Source organism: Pogona vitticeps, chromosome 1 (assembly GCF_051106095.1).
Source record: "Pogona vitticeps strain Pit_001003342236 chromosome 1, PviZW2.1, whole genome shotgun sequence".
In the NCBI taxonomy this organism is placed as follows: domain Eukaryota; kingdom Metazoa; phylum Chordata; class Lepidosauria; order Squamata; family Agamidae; genus Pogona; species Pogona vitticeps.
In genome coordinates, this window is record NC_135783.1 from 71,961,693 (window position 1) to 71,977,647 (window position 15,955).

Genomic DNA, 15,955 nt, shown 5'->3' on the forward strand with positions numbered 1-15,955 from the left:
GGGCGGCCTGGGCGCGTTACCGCTCCGCAGTTTCGCTCTCGACTCGAGCCCGCCCGCCTGCCCGCGCCAGGGCTGGCAGCCAGAGCGGAGGAAAAAAAAAGCGGCGAGCCCGAAAAGCGCCCCCCCCTCCGTCCCCAAACCTCCCCCGTGTAACCTGAGTCGACTCCGCCGCGTTTCCTTCTCTCCTGCAGGGGGCGCAGCCGCCGCGGGAAAGGAGCCTCTGCGGCGAAACGAGGCGTGAGCCGGAGCCAACCAAGGGCCGCCTCACTCCCGGCTGCTTCTGCCCGGGCGGTGCCAGCGGGAGCTCCCTCCGAGCACATGGAGGCGGAGGCGGAGGGAGCGGGAGAGGCTGGCCCCCCCGGCCAAGGGGGCGGGACTCAGCGGGGCGGCTCGGCGAGGGCGGGAACCTCGGCAGCTGCTGCTGCTGCTGCTGGTGGTGGTGGTGCTGCTGCCGCTGCCGCCGCCTGCTCAGATGGGAGCCCAAAAGGGGGGAAGCCGTGCTCAGGGGCGAAGGGGAGCCAGCCGGCGGTAGTGGCGGCGAGGCGTTGCTCCCCGGGATTCGGGCTCTCCGGCGGGTGGGGGCGAGGGAGAGGGCAGGGTTCATCGGCCGGGGGGTTCCCGAGCGCTGGACCGAGCAGTTGGAGGATGGAGCCCGTAACCAAATGGAGCCCTAAGCAAGTAGTGGAGTGGACCAAGGGTAAGATGTGGGACTCCGGCTGCTCCTCTCTTGGCTCTTCGAGTCTGGCTCCGGGGCAGAGCTTCCTCCTTCTCTTTTCCCCCTCTGGGCAGAGGTTTGCTCCGACGGCTTCCAGCCCCCTCTACTTCTCCTCCTCCCAAACTTTCCTGCTTCACTTCGGGGAAGGGGGAGGGAGCCCTTCGCCTGACCTCCTCACCCCTTGCTCGCCCGTTCTCCCGCCTCCGGGTCCTCCTGCTTTCCTGACTGGCTCCTGTCCCCTCTTCCTCGCAAGAAGGACTGTTTGTCCGCCCCGTCCGGAGGGAATCATACTTTCAATTAAGTACTGTATTGCTCTTAGTACGGAAAGTGCTTCGCAAGATCTGTTTGCCCGCGCTCTGTTGGTCACACACACACACTCACTCACACACACACACACACACAGAGAGAGAGAGAGAGAGAGAGAGAGAGAGAGAGAGAGAGAGAGAGAGAGGCAACGCACACACACAGGCAACGCACACACAGACACAGGCAACAGACACGCACACACACACGCACACACGCACACACAAACAGAGGCAACCGCCCGCACGCGCGGGCCCTTAACGAGAAAAGCCTGTCCCTCGTGTGTTAGTAAGTAAGTAAGCAAACAAATAAACCAGCCGCTGCCCTGAACGTGTTTTTGCAGGTTGGCATAAAATCCTGAACTGCTGATTTGCTTACTCTTCCCCTTTTAGGATTTCTGCAAGCTTTTTGTGTTCACCAGAACAAAAACAAACTTCACGAAGTTTTACCTAACACGGGTTAGATGAGACTGAAGTGTACTTTCCAGACCACATGAGTGAGGGAAGAGAAGTAGTGATAACATCCTGCTTTTGTAATAACAAAGACACGCTTTACATTTGCTAGCACCAGTCTATCAGCCTTGTGTTGTCCTTATGGCTTGAACTTAAACAATTAAACAGTTAAAACTGCCTTCTGTATACAGTAGTCTGTTCATAATAATCTGTGTGTGATCTTAAATGTGCCTGAGGCTCCATAGAATTTTCCCATTGAAGACATGTGCTATTCCCGGCTGGTTATATTTCTACACAAATGACCAATTAACATTGAGACTGGGGGTGCAGTGCACACTTTCTGGGGTGGAGGTCATTTTGAGTTGGGCAGGGCACACTCCGGAGCAAAAGTGCGCAGACTTGCACTAGGTAGCACTTCAAGTTTTCTTGTTTTCCTTATGAGCTTTAGAGTCATTTCCCACTTAATGAATGCAACTCTGTTAATTACTAACTTCCATAAAGGTCCTGTCATTAACTTCAGCTTTTAACTTCATTTATTTTCCCATGAGGGAGATGAATGCTTCCTAAACCCACACTGTATAGTCAGAAGCAACTATATGACTGGACATTCCTTGTGGATTATGTTTTCAAATAAAGTGTACTCTGTGATTATTTAGATTAGACCTTGTTGTGAGTTGAAGGCAGGAAGAAACACAGATGTATCATAGCAGAAATGGTTCTTAGGACCCTTGCTTTCCCCATATATAGTCTTCCTGGTTTCTCTCAAGTTTTGTTTTTGAATGTGTATCAACCAGTTGAGTTGGTCTACCAAAATGCATAAAGATCTTAAGCTAGGCTATAAAACATCCCTGATTTTGCCTCCTTTATGGGACAACTCTTCAGTATTATTTAGTGCAAATTGGATGCTCCGTCATACTGCAATTAAAGCTTTGTATCTAGAAGTGTCAAATAATGGATTCTCGCCCACCTTCATTTTGCATCTGTGGACCTGACTGATTATTACATTTCGAAATGCTCACTCCAACCTGAAGAGTTACTTGGCGAATTAGTAAGACGAAGGTTAGAGATGTGTGTCTGCTTGTTAAAGAAACTGTTCTCTATCCTTTTTGCCAACTTCTCATGGTTTTACTGTTCATTCTTGGCTCAAGTGCTTGCAAATCAGTGTAGTTAAATCATCTTTCAGGAAAGTATGTATTTTTTCTCTCCAGTTGGATAGCTTTCTATCTCATGTGTGTTGAATTGAACTTTATCCCCGGTTCTGTCCCTCCTGCTAGTAGTCATGTGTTCTGCTAATGCAGAGCCTGCTTTCAAAAAGGTAATGTAAAGGAACTGCAAAAAACAGTTACGTTTCTGATTTGTCAAGTAATGAATGAAAGTAAAAGAGCCAATCTCTCATGTATGAACAATTAATACTGCCAAAAAGTTTTAAAAATAGTTTGGTAGAGAAATCTTTGGAAGCACTAGGTGAGCACAGTCTGGACATATAGGTTGGCCATACATTGATCTTGATGCGGAGTTTTCAAGCTTGTACAGTATTTAAATTGATATTTTGCCCTTGAAAACATTGAAGCTCATGTTGAGGCTTCATCTGTTCACATAAGTATGGAAGGTTTCTTTGGAGCTGCCTTGTAACTTCATGCACAGTCTCTAAATTACTCTATCTTCTTTCAAGTAATTTTTCCTGGATTAGAAAATTTATTCTTCTTTATTTATTTCCTTTAATTCTGTCTCACCCTTCTCCCAAAAAGAGACCTGTAGCGGCCATGCTTTCTGCACGTGGAGTATTATGATAGCGTTGTAATGAAAATGTACTTTGCTGGTCCATACTTGGCAATTCAAAAACAGCAACATTCCCATTCAGTTCATGGACCTTCTGGTTAGTAATGGACCACAGGATTCATAAGGGGGTCCTGCTGTTTTGAAGAGACACACTGGAATTCTAATGTTTTGGATTCTTTTGCAAACCAGAAACCAAAGATCTGCAATTCAGAAGACAAAAAAAATGCATGTTAACCTACTGTAAGCATAAATTATGCAAATGTTACTGATCTGGTCAGATTGTGATCAATTATACAAGAGCAGCATTCAGTAGCAGCTGAAGCAATGACTTATTATTATTTAACAATGTTTCCCATGCTAGATAAGATAATACACTGTTTTGGATACAGAATAGGTTGCTAGTGGAAAGGATTAATGGTATACTGCCTAAGAGGTGGTGTGCTCTACCTTGGAAGTTCCCGGTTCAAATTTTACTGTAGCCACAGTAAATTGTGTTGAGACTTTCTTTCATTGCTGGTATTACCCTCTTCTTGCTTTCCATTCTGCAATATGGCAATAATACCTACCCTCTAAAAGTTCTGTTAGTAGTCCTTACACGATGGTGTGCTGGTGAAGTGCTCTGAACTTTTAAAAACAAAGAAAAACACTGCGTAAAATGGCATTGGGATGGGTGAGGAGTTGGGGTTTAGGAAAGATAGAAAAGTATGACATGGGCCCTACATCACAGGTTCCTTCTAACACGGGAAAGGAAGGATCCTTCTGTGAACTTTGTTAAATTCATTTACCTTAGGAACTGAAGTTTAGTCACAAAATGTGTTGCTGAGCCTTGCCTTTACTAAAACTCCTGGCTGTGGTGTGACACTTCTAATCCCGGGTTAAAAAGACCTTCACGGTCCATTTTCACTTCTGCTCACTTCTTAAAAAAACATTGGCAAGAATCAACAATAGCCTCTCAGGGCCAGAAATAGGAAAAGTCCCTTTTGTGGACTACAGCTCTCAGCATCCTGCAGCCGGCATGGCCAGTGTTGTATTCCAAAAAAGGTAACTTTTCCCCATTCTAGCTTAAAGATATACTTGATTTGCTTCCAGTAATAACATAGTTTGCTTTCTTCTGTTTATTTTAGTGGAGCCTCCCCTAATTAATCAAGGTCTGGCCTAGCCACAGTGAGTGGCTTTAACTTTCCTATGGGATGTGTGTGCTTTGAACAGGAGGGGTTCCTAGCTGACAGAATGCCCTTTTTTTCATGCTCTCAGTGTGAACTGACCTCTCAGCTGAACATCAAAAGAGTTCCTAATGGTATGCTGTGCCTGATGAGTTTGTAATAAAGCAGTGGGCTGGAAAAAAAAAAGTGAACTCTTTACAGGCACATGCTAATCACTTTCTTTGCTTTTGGACATCACAAGTGTCATTTAAAAGCATGTAAGTAGCTTGATAATCACATTGGTGTCATGTTTCATTCTGAATCCATAGCCAAGAAAAATGCCTTTTTTGGCAAAGCTTTTGTAAGTTGTTATTTCCAACCAAAGTTTTACATTTTAATCCTGTTATATCTGCTCTCTTGGGGACTGAAAGGAAGGCTATACATTTCAGAAATAGCTGTACAGAGACTAACATGCTAGACATTTTTGCTCCTACAGTCTGTCATTATTGGATTTAATATTGCCTGCAATAACCTGGGACTATTTACAAGCTTTGGCAATGAGAAGGAGAAGAAAATATGTGGAACCCAGGAGACTTTCTGCCAGTTAGAGGGGACATATAGATGGGCTTTATGGGGGAAAGAATTCATTCTGCATAAGGCAGCTTTCCCAGCAATTAAGGTGTATTCTGTTAGGAAGGTGCAACCAGAACTTGGATGAGTGGCTTCGTTTTTTGTTTGTTTTGTTTTGTTTCTGATTTACTCCTAATCTTAGAATCCCTCTTGATGCCTGAGGGATTTGTGGAGTTGTATTCTAAGAACAGCAACTTGTCCAACCCCTGATTATAAATTCCTGCAAGATACGTATCAGCTTCCAATAGAGTTTTTAACCTCTTTGTCAAAACCACTCCTCTGTTCAAAAGATTTGATTTTGCGCCTCTTAGAATAGTGAAAAATCAGAAGCCACAGATAAATTAAAAGGCAAAAGGTGAAGTGGTGTCTGTTGGTTTCATTCTGTGCGCAGATGAATTTAAATCCGGAAAAAAAATGAAAGATGTTTTGAGGAGTTCTTCAGTTTTGAAATTCTGACAAGAAATCTCAATTCAGCATTCCCTGAGGTGGGTCCTTCAGACATACAGGGCTCTTATCATTCCTTGGAATGGGCATGATAGTTGAGTATGATGAGGGAGGGATATAATGTTCATGACTTTGTGTACCTCGGCTCAACCATCTCTGACACCCTCTCTCTAGATGTCGAGTTGGATAAACGCATTGGCAAAGCAGCCACCATGTTCTGTAGACTCACAAAGAGAGTATGGCTCAATAAGAAGCTGACGACACATACGAAGATCCAGGTCTATAGAGCATGTGTCCTAAGCACACTCCTGTACTGCAGTGAGTCCTGGACCCTTTGTGCACGGCAGGAGAGGAAGCTGAACACCTTCCATATGCGTTGCCTCCGACGGATTCTTGGTATCACCTGGCAGGACAAAGTTCCAAACAGTGTAGTCCTAGAACGAGCTGGAATTTTCAGCATGAATACATTACTGAAGCAGCGACGTCTACGTTGGCTGGGGCATGTCGTGAGAATGACTGATGGTCGGATTCCAAAGGATCTCCTGTATGGAGAATTAGTGCAGGGAAAGCGCCCCAGAGGGAGACCACAACTGCGATACAAGGACATCTGCAAGCGAGATCTGAAGGCCTTAGGAATAGACCTCAACAGATGGGAAAACCTGACATCTGAGCGTTCAGCCTGGAGGCAGGCACTGCATCACGGCCTCTCCCAATTCGAAGAGACCCTTGCCCAGCAGGCCGAGGCAAAGAGGAAGTCACAAAAGCAGCAAAAGCAGGGAGCCAGACAGGGGACAGATTGGATTTGTCTTCAGTGTGGAAGGGACTGTCACTCTCGAATTGGCCTTCTCAGCCACACTAGACGCTGTTCCAAATTCTCCATACAGAGCACATTACCATAGTCTCTCGAGACTGAAGGATGCCTATGATAATGTTCACATTTTTTCTACTCCAGCTTCCAAACTCTCAATTCTAGGACACCAACATTTCACTTACTTGGAGAAAGGCCTAGCTTGAGAACTCCATGGCCTAGTTCCAGCTTGTTGTTGTTGTTTAGTCGTTAAGTCATGTCCGACTCTTCATGATCCCATGGACCAGAGCACTCCAGGCCCTCCTGTCTTCCACTGCCTCCCGGAGTTGGGTCAAGTTCCAGTTTAGGTTCCTGTTAGAAAAGGAAGCTGTCCTGGTACTAGCTTGGAGACTTTCAGCCAGGAGACTTCCAGCTAGCACCAAGGTCGCTTCCTTTTTTAACAAATAGTCTAGAGCTAGGCCATGGAGCAATCATTTTTCTTCAGATGAGTGAAGTTTAAGTGTCTATAGGTGCGAGTCTGTCACTCCAAAAGGCATATCCCTAATGGTGGGTCTTGAAATCCCACACATTTGGAAGGCACCAAGATGGAAAAGTCAAATCCCAAATATTTGTGATCTTTAAGAAGATGTGCATTGTTTTTCAGAACTATTGTTTGCTTAAACAGGACCTGCATCCACATGTGCAAAAATTGGGAGGACATGGGAGCAATCAGAATCAGTACTGTTACTTGTTACCTTTATATCACAACTCCCCTTGCTGTCTAGTTTAACTGTTTATGTAAACATTTCGTACATATGCATACGGCAGACTGGAACTGTAGGGCAGGAAAGCACTGTACTATAAACATGCTCTCAGACAGGCTTATTTCACACCATTAGTTCTCTTGGGAATTTTAGTACGCAGATGCTCTTGTATCAATGTTGCACAAGATCAAAAGCTTCAGGAATGCAGAAGCTGGAGGAAATAATTGGGAGTGACTTTATCCATCTTCTCACTAGTTTGTGGAAAAAATAAGAGATCCTCCCAAGTTCATCTGCTTTTAAGTTTTTATTTTCAAGAAGTGCCAAAATATATAACCCTTTGAAACCTGTTCTTTTCAAAAGTATTCAAGCAAGCATAGCTGTTAGTTGAATCACTAATTTAAAAAAAAGACACTGTTGTTTAAGCAAACATACCTTCTTTTGGAAAATTTTAATTTTTGCATAAGTTTATCTTGGCTTGTTTTCCTGAGGCTTTGCTATGAAAAAAGGTATCTTATGGGTCATATAAATAATAAGCCTAAATGTTTGTAGGTAGCATTTTAGCATGTTCAGTACCAATTTTTAAGGTACATTCTAAAGATTACTCACTAGTATAATGACTGTGTGATCAACCAGCATCCTCAGATTTTACACACACAATTGTTAATTAGTGGCATGTGTTGATAAACAGCTCATGTTTTAAGAAGGCTCATCAAATTTTGCTGTAAAACCACCCTCCCTGATCTGCACCATATGGGCTGTTTTTCTGGGTAAAGACATTAATCTGGGTGAAAACAGTAACAACAACTCCACTGTTGTGTTAAGGCCAGAGGAATTAGTGAGACCTGCCTACTGATAGGAAGAAAGTTTTATGCAGGCACTAAATTGAGACCTTCAGGCAATTATTTGAAACATGTTTGGTGCGATTCCTCTTGGCCAGATGCTACTGTGCCATAAATGTACAGCATCCTTAAGTGTCTACATCTAAAGTGTGTGTATGTAAGAGAGATTGGTAGGGACAAAATTCCTTTGTTTAATTCAATAGTGAGGAGCCTTTGTCACTCACACCCAACTCCATTTGATTTTTACATTTCAGTCATGATGCATATTCCTTAACATATATTTTATAATAACATTTTAATGTAATGCAAGCTGATGTGTTATGGTCTATGAATTAATGATCTCCTAAAAACTGACCCAACTCTGGGAGGCAATGGAAGACAGGAGGGCCTGGCATGCTCTGGTTCATGGGGTCACGAAGAGTTGAACACGACATAACAACTAAACAACAACAACAAAAACTGAACCCATGGTGCTGTTATCAAGCCTGTTAATCAAAACCTGCTCTCTTTTTTGGGAGAAAATAATGAATTGCTGAAATATATATATTAATGTTTGTGACCAAGTTGCATATAGTTTTAAATTGCTTTAATTATTTTATGTGTCTCAAATAGACAGAATTGCTTGTTTGTACCCTCTTTCTGCATCTTGTGATATAATACAGGACATAAATCTAAATAAATAAATGGGGTGACATAGGAGTCAATGTTTCTTATTATGTAAGCTCTAGCAATTCAAATATCAGCCAAGGGATGTAGACATTTATTTCTTGTCTTGCGGGCCACATTCGAACGATCAAATCTTCAATTTAAGAAGCCAAGAAATGAACAAGAAGGTCCTTCCTTCATTTGTTCCATGGAGCAAACAAACTAAGAAGCTTCTGATCAGTCATGGTTTTCTGCTGTAGCTGAACCGGAAAATGATGGATGTCAGCTTTGAAAAAAAAACCCGAATATGTGGAACCAACTTGACACCATGAATTAATATTCTTGGCTTGTTTTGAAGTTGGTAACTAATTTCTTGGTTCATATGAAACAGTACCTGCACATCATGGTGAACCATGGTAGTGAAGTGACCTCCAAATTTCCAACCATGGGGTAACTTGGTCACTTTTCAAGGTATAAAGCTAGGTGAATGACATTGGTGGATGCATATGGATTGGATCTTTGTTTTGCATCAGGATGGGAAAGGTGCTGATAATTTCTGAACTTCCTTTCTCTTTCTCTGTCATAGCATAGGCAATATGACAGCACTAAATTTTGCACTACTGTGCTCTTTTAGTGAGTCTCCTATTGCCATATACTTTGTACTATCATTGATGCTTCCAGGGACAAATCAGTTCAAGGTGTCCTGTTGCTTTTTCTCTCTCTGCATACTCATGCATATGTTTTGAATTTACAGCGCATGTGAACAGAGGTGACATAGCTAATACTTCCTTCTACCATCCATTTTTAAAAATTCTTGTGACAATCATGAGAGGTAGGTTGCATGGAGAGGTAGTGACTCATCTAGAGCTCAAGATTGAGTGGAGATTTGAACTCCATTCATCTCAGTCCTGGTTTAACCTTAGTTTTGGGATAAAAAAGTCTAATCCCTCACGCTAGTTCTGCACGTGGTGCTGGCTTTAAAAAAAGTCATACTCCTTGGTGTTATTTTTATTGAACATTTTTTTCCAGTTACTATGAAAAGCTTTTCATGTTTTGCATTCGTATTACTTTCTCCCATGAAACAATTGCATCACAGCTGTTTACTCTTTAATGCTGCAAAACATATAGGGCACTGAAATAGGAAGAAGTGCCATTTGGGGACATCATGTCATCTCTTGTTGTTGTTGTTGAACTTGTGTTCTTCTTAATGCTTGCTTGAGAGCACTTAGCTGGTGTTGCTAGGTATTAAGTAATGTAAGTCCACTTGCGTGGGTGCCTTTACATTCCTGCTTCCCAAGTTCTTTGTGTCTGTTCTTTAATACTGAAAATGAGTCCTGTTGTATTCTGTTGCAGAAGAATTTCCTTTGTTTCCTAGAGGTTAAAAATATATTGAAAGAGATCTTGCATAACAGGCCAGGAAATGCCTTTGAAAGGATAACCTTTCAAACTATCTGTTGCAGTTTTCAATAGGGCCAGCTAGTGAAGAACAGGCTGTGGCACTGAACCAAAGCTCCATGTTTCTATTACTTTAATTTTATTTCAGTGCTACCTATTATAGTTATAGAGTAAGAACAGTTGTTTCTGTTTTACCATTAGTTTGGCCTGTCCCCAGTTTGTTCTCCCAGAGAACTGTCATTGGAACCTCACACACAGATGGTGGAACCCCTTGCCCAGTGCTGGCAAAAATTAGAGGGAATGTTATCCTCCCCCATAGGTCTCAGGAGAACAGGGTTCAAATTTCTCTTCAGCCATGGCTACTCACTGGCGGAGTGGAACTGATAAAACTACCCCTTAAATATTTCATTTACCTTGAAAATCCCTATTATGGTTGCTATAAGTTGGGTTTTACACAGACAGACAGACAGACAGACAGACAGACAGACAGACAGACAGACACACACACACACACACACACACACACACTGCGGAGGAGCATGGGAGGCTTATGTATAGTTTATAGGCAATTTCATCCATATAGTTTAGAGCAGAGGTCCCCAACCTTTTTCACCCCACGGACCGGCTGGGGAAGGCGGTGCACCCTCTGCTCTCGTGCGCATGCGTGAACGAGCATGCATGCGCAAACAGCAGCGAGGCACTTGCATGGGCGCAATGGAACATGTATGCATGCTTGAATCAGCTGTGCGGGGGTGAGTGTATATGGGGGCCCCAGGAAGTCTGTCTCTGCAGCCCAGTCCAGCTCAGGTCACGGACCAGCACGGGCTGTGGATTGGGAGTTGGGGAACTCTGGGTTTAGAACACCATTTCCACCTAACTTTATGTGGAGACCCCAGACCTCTCTGTGCAACATCTCACCTGCATGAAGACTAGGAACTTGTTATGACTTTAGAATTCATGGATTTTGGTGTAGGTTTGATCTGTGATTTTTAGTTTCTATAATGGGAGGTGTGAAGTGCACTTGGTCTGTTTTTCAATTGCTATTTCTAGCTTTAGGCAGTAGTGTTATTGAAATGCTTCTCAAGATAGAACTGTGTACTTACCTGTGCAGGTAATTATAACTTACACAGCTGTTGCAAAGTAAAAGTTGTTGTTTTCAGAACCTTGCTATAGTAACAATAGTCACACTTACATTCTCTCTCTCTCTCTCTCTCTCTCTCTCTCTCTCTCTCTCTCACTCACACACACACACACACACACACACACACACACACACACACACCAGCTTCCAGTTCTTCTGTTACCAGATTTTTTTTTGTTAGTGCTGTAGTTTTTTCAGTTGTGTCCTCAATAGTGAACCTTCCCTTTGAATTTTTGGAACAAAAGACTATATACTAGCTGGTAGATGCAGTCAACAAATGGGTTATTTATTGATCTGACTTATCATTTTAATATATTGTAATAGCATTTCTGCTTCATTGACTACGTGAAAGCCTTTGACTGTGTGGACGACAAACTATGGCAAGTTCTTAAAGACATGGGAGTGCCTGACCACCTTATCTATCTACTGAGAAACCTATATGTGGGACAGGAAGCAACAGTTAGAACTGGATATGGAACAACTGATTGGTTCAAAATTGGGAAAGGAGCATGACAAGGCTGTATATTGTCCCCCGGCTTATTTAACTTATATGCAGAATACATCATGCGGAAGGCTGGACTGGAGGAATCCCAAGATGGAATTAAGATTGCCAGAAGAAATATTAACAACCTCAGATATGCAGATGATACCACTCTGATGGCAGAAAGTGAGGAGGAATTAAAGAACCTCTTAATGAGGGTGAACGAGGAGAGTGCAATAAATGGTCTGAAGCTCAACATAAAAAAAATGAAGATCATGGCCACTGGTCCCATCACCTCCTGGTAAATAGAAGGGGAAAATATGGAGGCAGTGACAGATTTTACCTTCTTGGGCTCCATGATCACTGCAGATGGTGACAGCAGCCACGAAATTAAAAGACGACTGGTTCTTGGGAGGAAAGCGATGACAAACCTCGACAGCATCTTAAAAAGCAGAGACATCACCTTGCCGACAAAGGTCTGCGTAGTCAAAGCTATGGTTTTTTCCAGTAGCGATGTATGGAAGTGAGAGGTGGACCATAAAGAAGGCTGACCGCTGAAGAATTGATGCTTTTGAATTGTGGTGCTGGAGGAGACTCTTGAGAGTCCCCTGGCCTGCAAGGAGACCAAATCTATCCATTCTGAAGGAAATCAACCCTAAGTGCTCACTGGAAGGACAGATCCTGAAGCCGTAGCTCCAATATTTTGGCCATCTCATGAGAAGACTCCCTGGAAAAGACACTGATGTTGGGAAAGAGTGAAAGCAAGAGTAGAAGGGGACGACAGAGGACAAGATGGTTGGACAGTATCATTGAAGCTACCAACATGAATTTGACACAACTCCGGGAGGCAGTGGAGGACAGGAGGGCCTGGCATGCTCTGGTCCACAACGTCATGAAGAGTTGGACACGACTTAAGGACTAAAAAACAAAAATAGCATTTAATTCTGAAAGATTGTTTCAGGTCTTCCTGTCCCATTTATTCCTTCACTTCTTTGTGTGTCTTCCTCCTAATTTGTGTGTGTGTGTCCTTCTATTCCTATTGAGTAGTTCTGTTCATGTAACTATGTGCTGGTGCAGTAGTGTGGGTCAACTTAGGAGAATGACTATCCTTCACAGGTGTGCTAGTGATATTGTGAAAAGGAATGTGTGATGCAGCAGCAAGTGGCTCTAGCACCACAAGAAAACCACTGCTTCTGTGCTTGAAAGAAAATATGAAGCCATTATGTTGCTTACAGTTTTGTTGTGTAGACGTGGAGCAGCATGCTGCTATCTCGTTAGTCTATACCACTAGTCCATACCACACTGTTTTCTTATCCATTCCCTTTCCATAGAACTGTATTGTCTGATGTCAAAAGTGCATGCTTTGAATCTGTGGAGGTTGAATAATCTACTTTGAATCAAACTGTTACCTGTGTTTGTATCAGTTTTCTGTAGGTATTTTATTTATTGATACCAGAGGTGAGAAGAGGATTTGTTTTGTTTTGGTTTTGGATGCAACTCTTGGACTTCCTTCAACTAACATGTTTGGTGACTGCAGAAAGTAACTATTCCAAGTTCTGCTTGCCACTGTGGAGCTGGGTGTACAGTTTCTGGTGTATCACATTTTCTGAGTAGGAAATCAATGGCAGGCAACTATTGCTGTATTGTGCCAATTTCATGCATAGCTTGGTTTTTGATCTCCAATGGCAGCTAAACAGGGCAGAAGTAGGCACCTGATTCCTGCTGGCACAGATAGGTACCTTTCTAAGCATCACTGCTGCAAATGGCAATTTGCCAGAAAAGATCCTGTTACTAGGACTGGCTTGATTTAACTGGAAGCCTCTTCTACCCTGCTCACGCTCCCTGATGGCCCAAGGGAGACTTCTGATTAACTATGGAAACATTCGACCCTGGTTGTCATTGCATTGATCCTAGGAAAAGCAGATTTTATTTTCTTTTTGCCCAGTGAAGTCAATCTTCAGACCTTGGTGCTGTATGCAAATAAATATGTAGAAAACAGGGATGATTCTAGTGTGTAACCTTACCTTAGTGTGCATATTTCACCTTTGTTGGAATCAGTAACATGAACAGTTGCATCTGTTGGCACTGAGTATTAGATTCTCAGGGAACTTGAAATCTATAGAGATTTCAAGACAGTGGTCTTGCAAAAAGGCGCTTGCAATATAATGTAGGGTAATGGCTGGTATTGTATTCTGTAGCGTCACTGGCACAACAGGAGTGACATCACCTGGCAGCAGCCGATTGCTGCTAATTCAAGAGTTCCTGTTTGGATTTTGGGTTATGTGCAACCATCTCACTGTGCCCAAGTCACACACAGCCTGACATTGAATCAAGGACTCTCTAAGTAGTAGCAGTCTGCTCCCCTTGTGCTAGCAGAGCTACAGAACAGGAGACTGGCATTGCAATATAATGCATAGTTATGTGTGCATGCATCTGTCAACGGGGGACCATCCCTTATTTGCCAGAAGAGAGTGGCTCAAAGGAAGTTGTTGAGACTTGTCTGAAGAATGTGGGCTAGAAACAAAACTTTTGTCACCCAGTGACAAGCAAAGAAACAGCTCAGAGAAAAGACCAATTGTGTATTTTTATATATATTTTAATTGTATTTTAATTGTTCTAAATTTTATTGTATTTTAAATGTTGTAAGCCTCCCAGAGACCTTTGGGTAGTGTGGGCGGCATATAAATTAAATAACTAAATAAATAAATATAATCTTATCAGATAATTTTTTGAGGTTTTAAATTGAGCAAAACGCTTCTTTAAAATGTATAGTTAGCTTCCATTGCTCTGCTGCGTGACATATATGACTGCTGTGTACACATAAGTCTAGGCTCACTAATTGCCACTCCTCCAAGAAAAATATGAGAATGTTGGGCAAGCTGCAAGTAACATGTTGATTGTTGTGTAATCCCCCCCCCTTTAAAAACACAGAACTTAATTCTCATTTTTGCAGGTCTTATTGTTCTATGTACCTTCAAGGACTCCTCTGCCTGAATTGAATGCTAGAAGCTTGTTGAACAGTAAGAGAAAGCTAAAACCCACCAAATCCTACAAACTGTGTGACTTGGCAGTGTGTCCCTGAATGTCGCTGTTTGGCACAACAAACTGGGAACTGCTGCTGTAAAGGAGCAAGTGCTGTATGATAGGTTTTATACGAACAGTACCCAGCAGTAACGCATTTTCTTCCAGGAGAGCTTAACCGTCTAGGTTAGATGGACAGAATGGGAACAAGTGATTAGTCAAGGTGGGGGCTTGATGGGAGGTGGGTGTCGCAAGAGGCTCGGTAAGGCAAGGCTGGGAGTGTTCGTCCAAAGCTTCCCTGCAGAAATAGGTTTTGAGGTAAAAAGATTAAAAAGGAGGTTGCCATAAGAAGCTGGCCTTTCTTTTTCTTTCTGGGGCTAGCACCTGAGATGACTGCTGATCACAAAACTGTATCCGTTTTCCAGTCCCTGCAGTCCATAGGTTTCGAGCATACTACAAGGGATAAAGAAAAAGCCGGGTGGAGAAATAGGATGGGATGAGGATAATAGGATGGGTAGTCTGTTTACTCTGCAGGGAACTGAGAGCATGTGATGTGTTTCTTCAGGTGCTCTTAATCAAACCAAACCTGCTGCCCTGCCACAGAAAAAGAAAAAGAAAAAAAGGGGGACGAGTGAATACAGATTTATATTGTACAGATTTCTCTACTGTTTCCTATCTTAAACATGCTAGGAATTCTTTCAGAGTACTTGATGGAAATTCTTGGCAGTATCACATGGTGGAAATCTCCTGTTTGGACTGTGCCTCCCAGAATCCCCCCAGCCATTGTGGCCCCTGGCTAAGCTTGCTCGGGAATTCAGGGAGTTACAATCCCCCACCCCTGAACAGTTCCAAGCTGCCGTATGTGGTGATTATATACAACACTAGAATTGTAGACCGTGAGAGCCACAGTTAAGTTGCTCTCTGACAGGTGGCCATCCAACCTCATCTTAAAAAACATCTAAATAAAGGAGAACCCACCACCTTCCAAGTAGCCCATCCCTCTGTCAAACAGTTCTTACAGCCCACATTTTATCAATCATGTTTTGTCAAAATCTCCTTTCTTGTAATTTGAATGTAGTGGTTCAGGTCTTCCTGTCTGAAGCCAGAGAAAATAAGCTTGCATCACCATCACCACCACCATGTGCTGTCAAGTGGATTCTGACTTATGGAGACCCTTTCCAAGATTTTTAGATGTAGAATATGCAGAAACTTTTTGCCATTCCTTTCTTCTGGGAATGCCTTGGTGCTGTACAACTTGCCCATAGCTACACATGCTGGCTCTTTTCCTGGGATGCACGATCGGGAATCAAACTCCCAGACCCTGGCTCGTCAGCCAGATGCCTAAATCACTGAACTATCTAGCTAGCTGTCCTTCACAGTAGCTATCATGACACATAGTCTCCAAGCAAAAGGTACC

General features: G+C 43.0%; 1 protein-coding gene across 2 annotated transcripts in view; it reads left to right on the forward strand.

Annotated features, from left to right (window-relative positions):
• Nucleotides 1–328: 328 nt before the first annotated feature.
• CNKSR3 (CNKSR family member 3) overlaps nt 329–15,955 on the forward strand; it is an 83,276-nt gene continuing 67,649 nt past the window's right edge. The window contains exon 1 of one of the 2 annotated variants that reach the window (XM_072995079.2): nt 329–697. In XM_072995079.2, coding sequence (XP_072851180.2) covers nt 646–697 — 52 coding nt within the window. In that variant the 5' untranslated portion in view covers nt 329–645. The remainder of the gene's footprint in view (nt 698–15,955) is intronic. The other variant, XM_072995083.2, reaches the window with a different exon arrangement.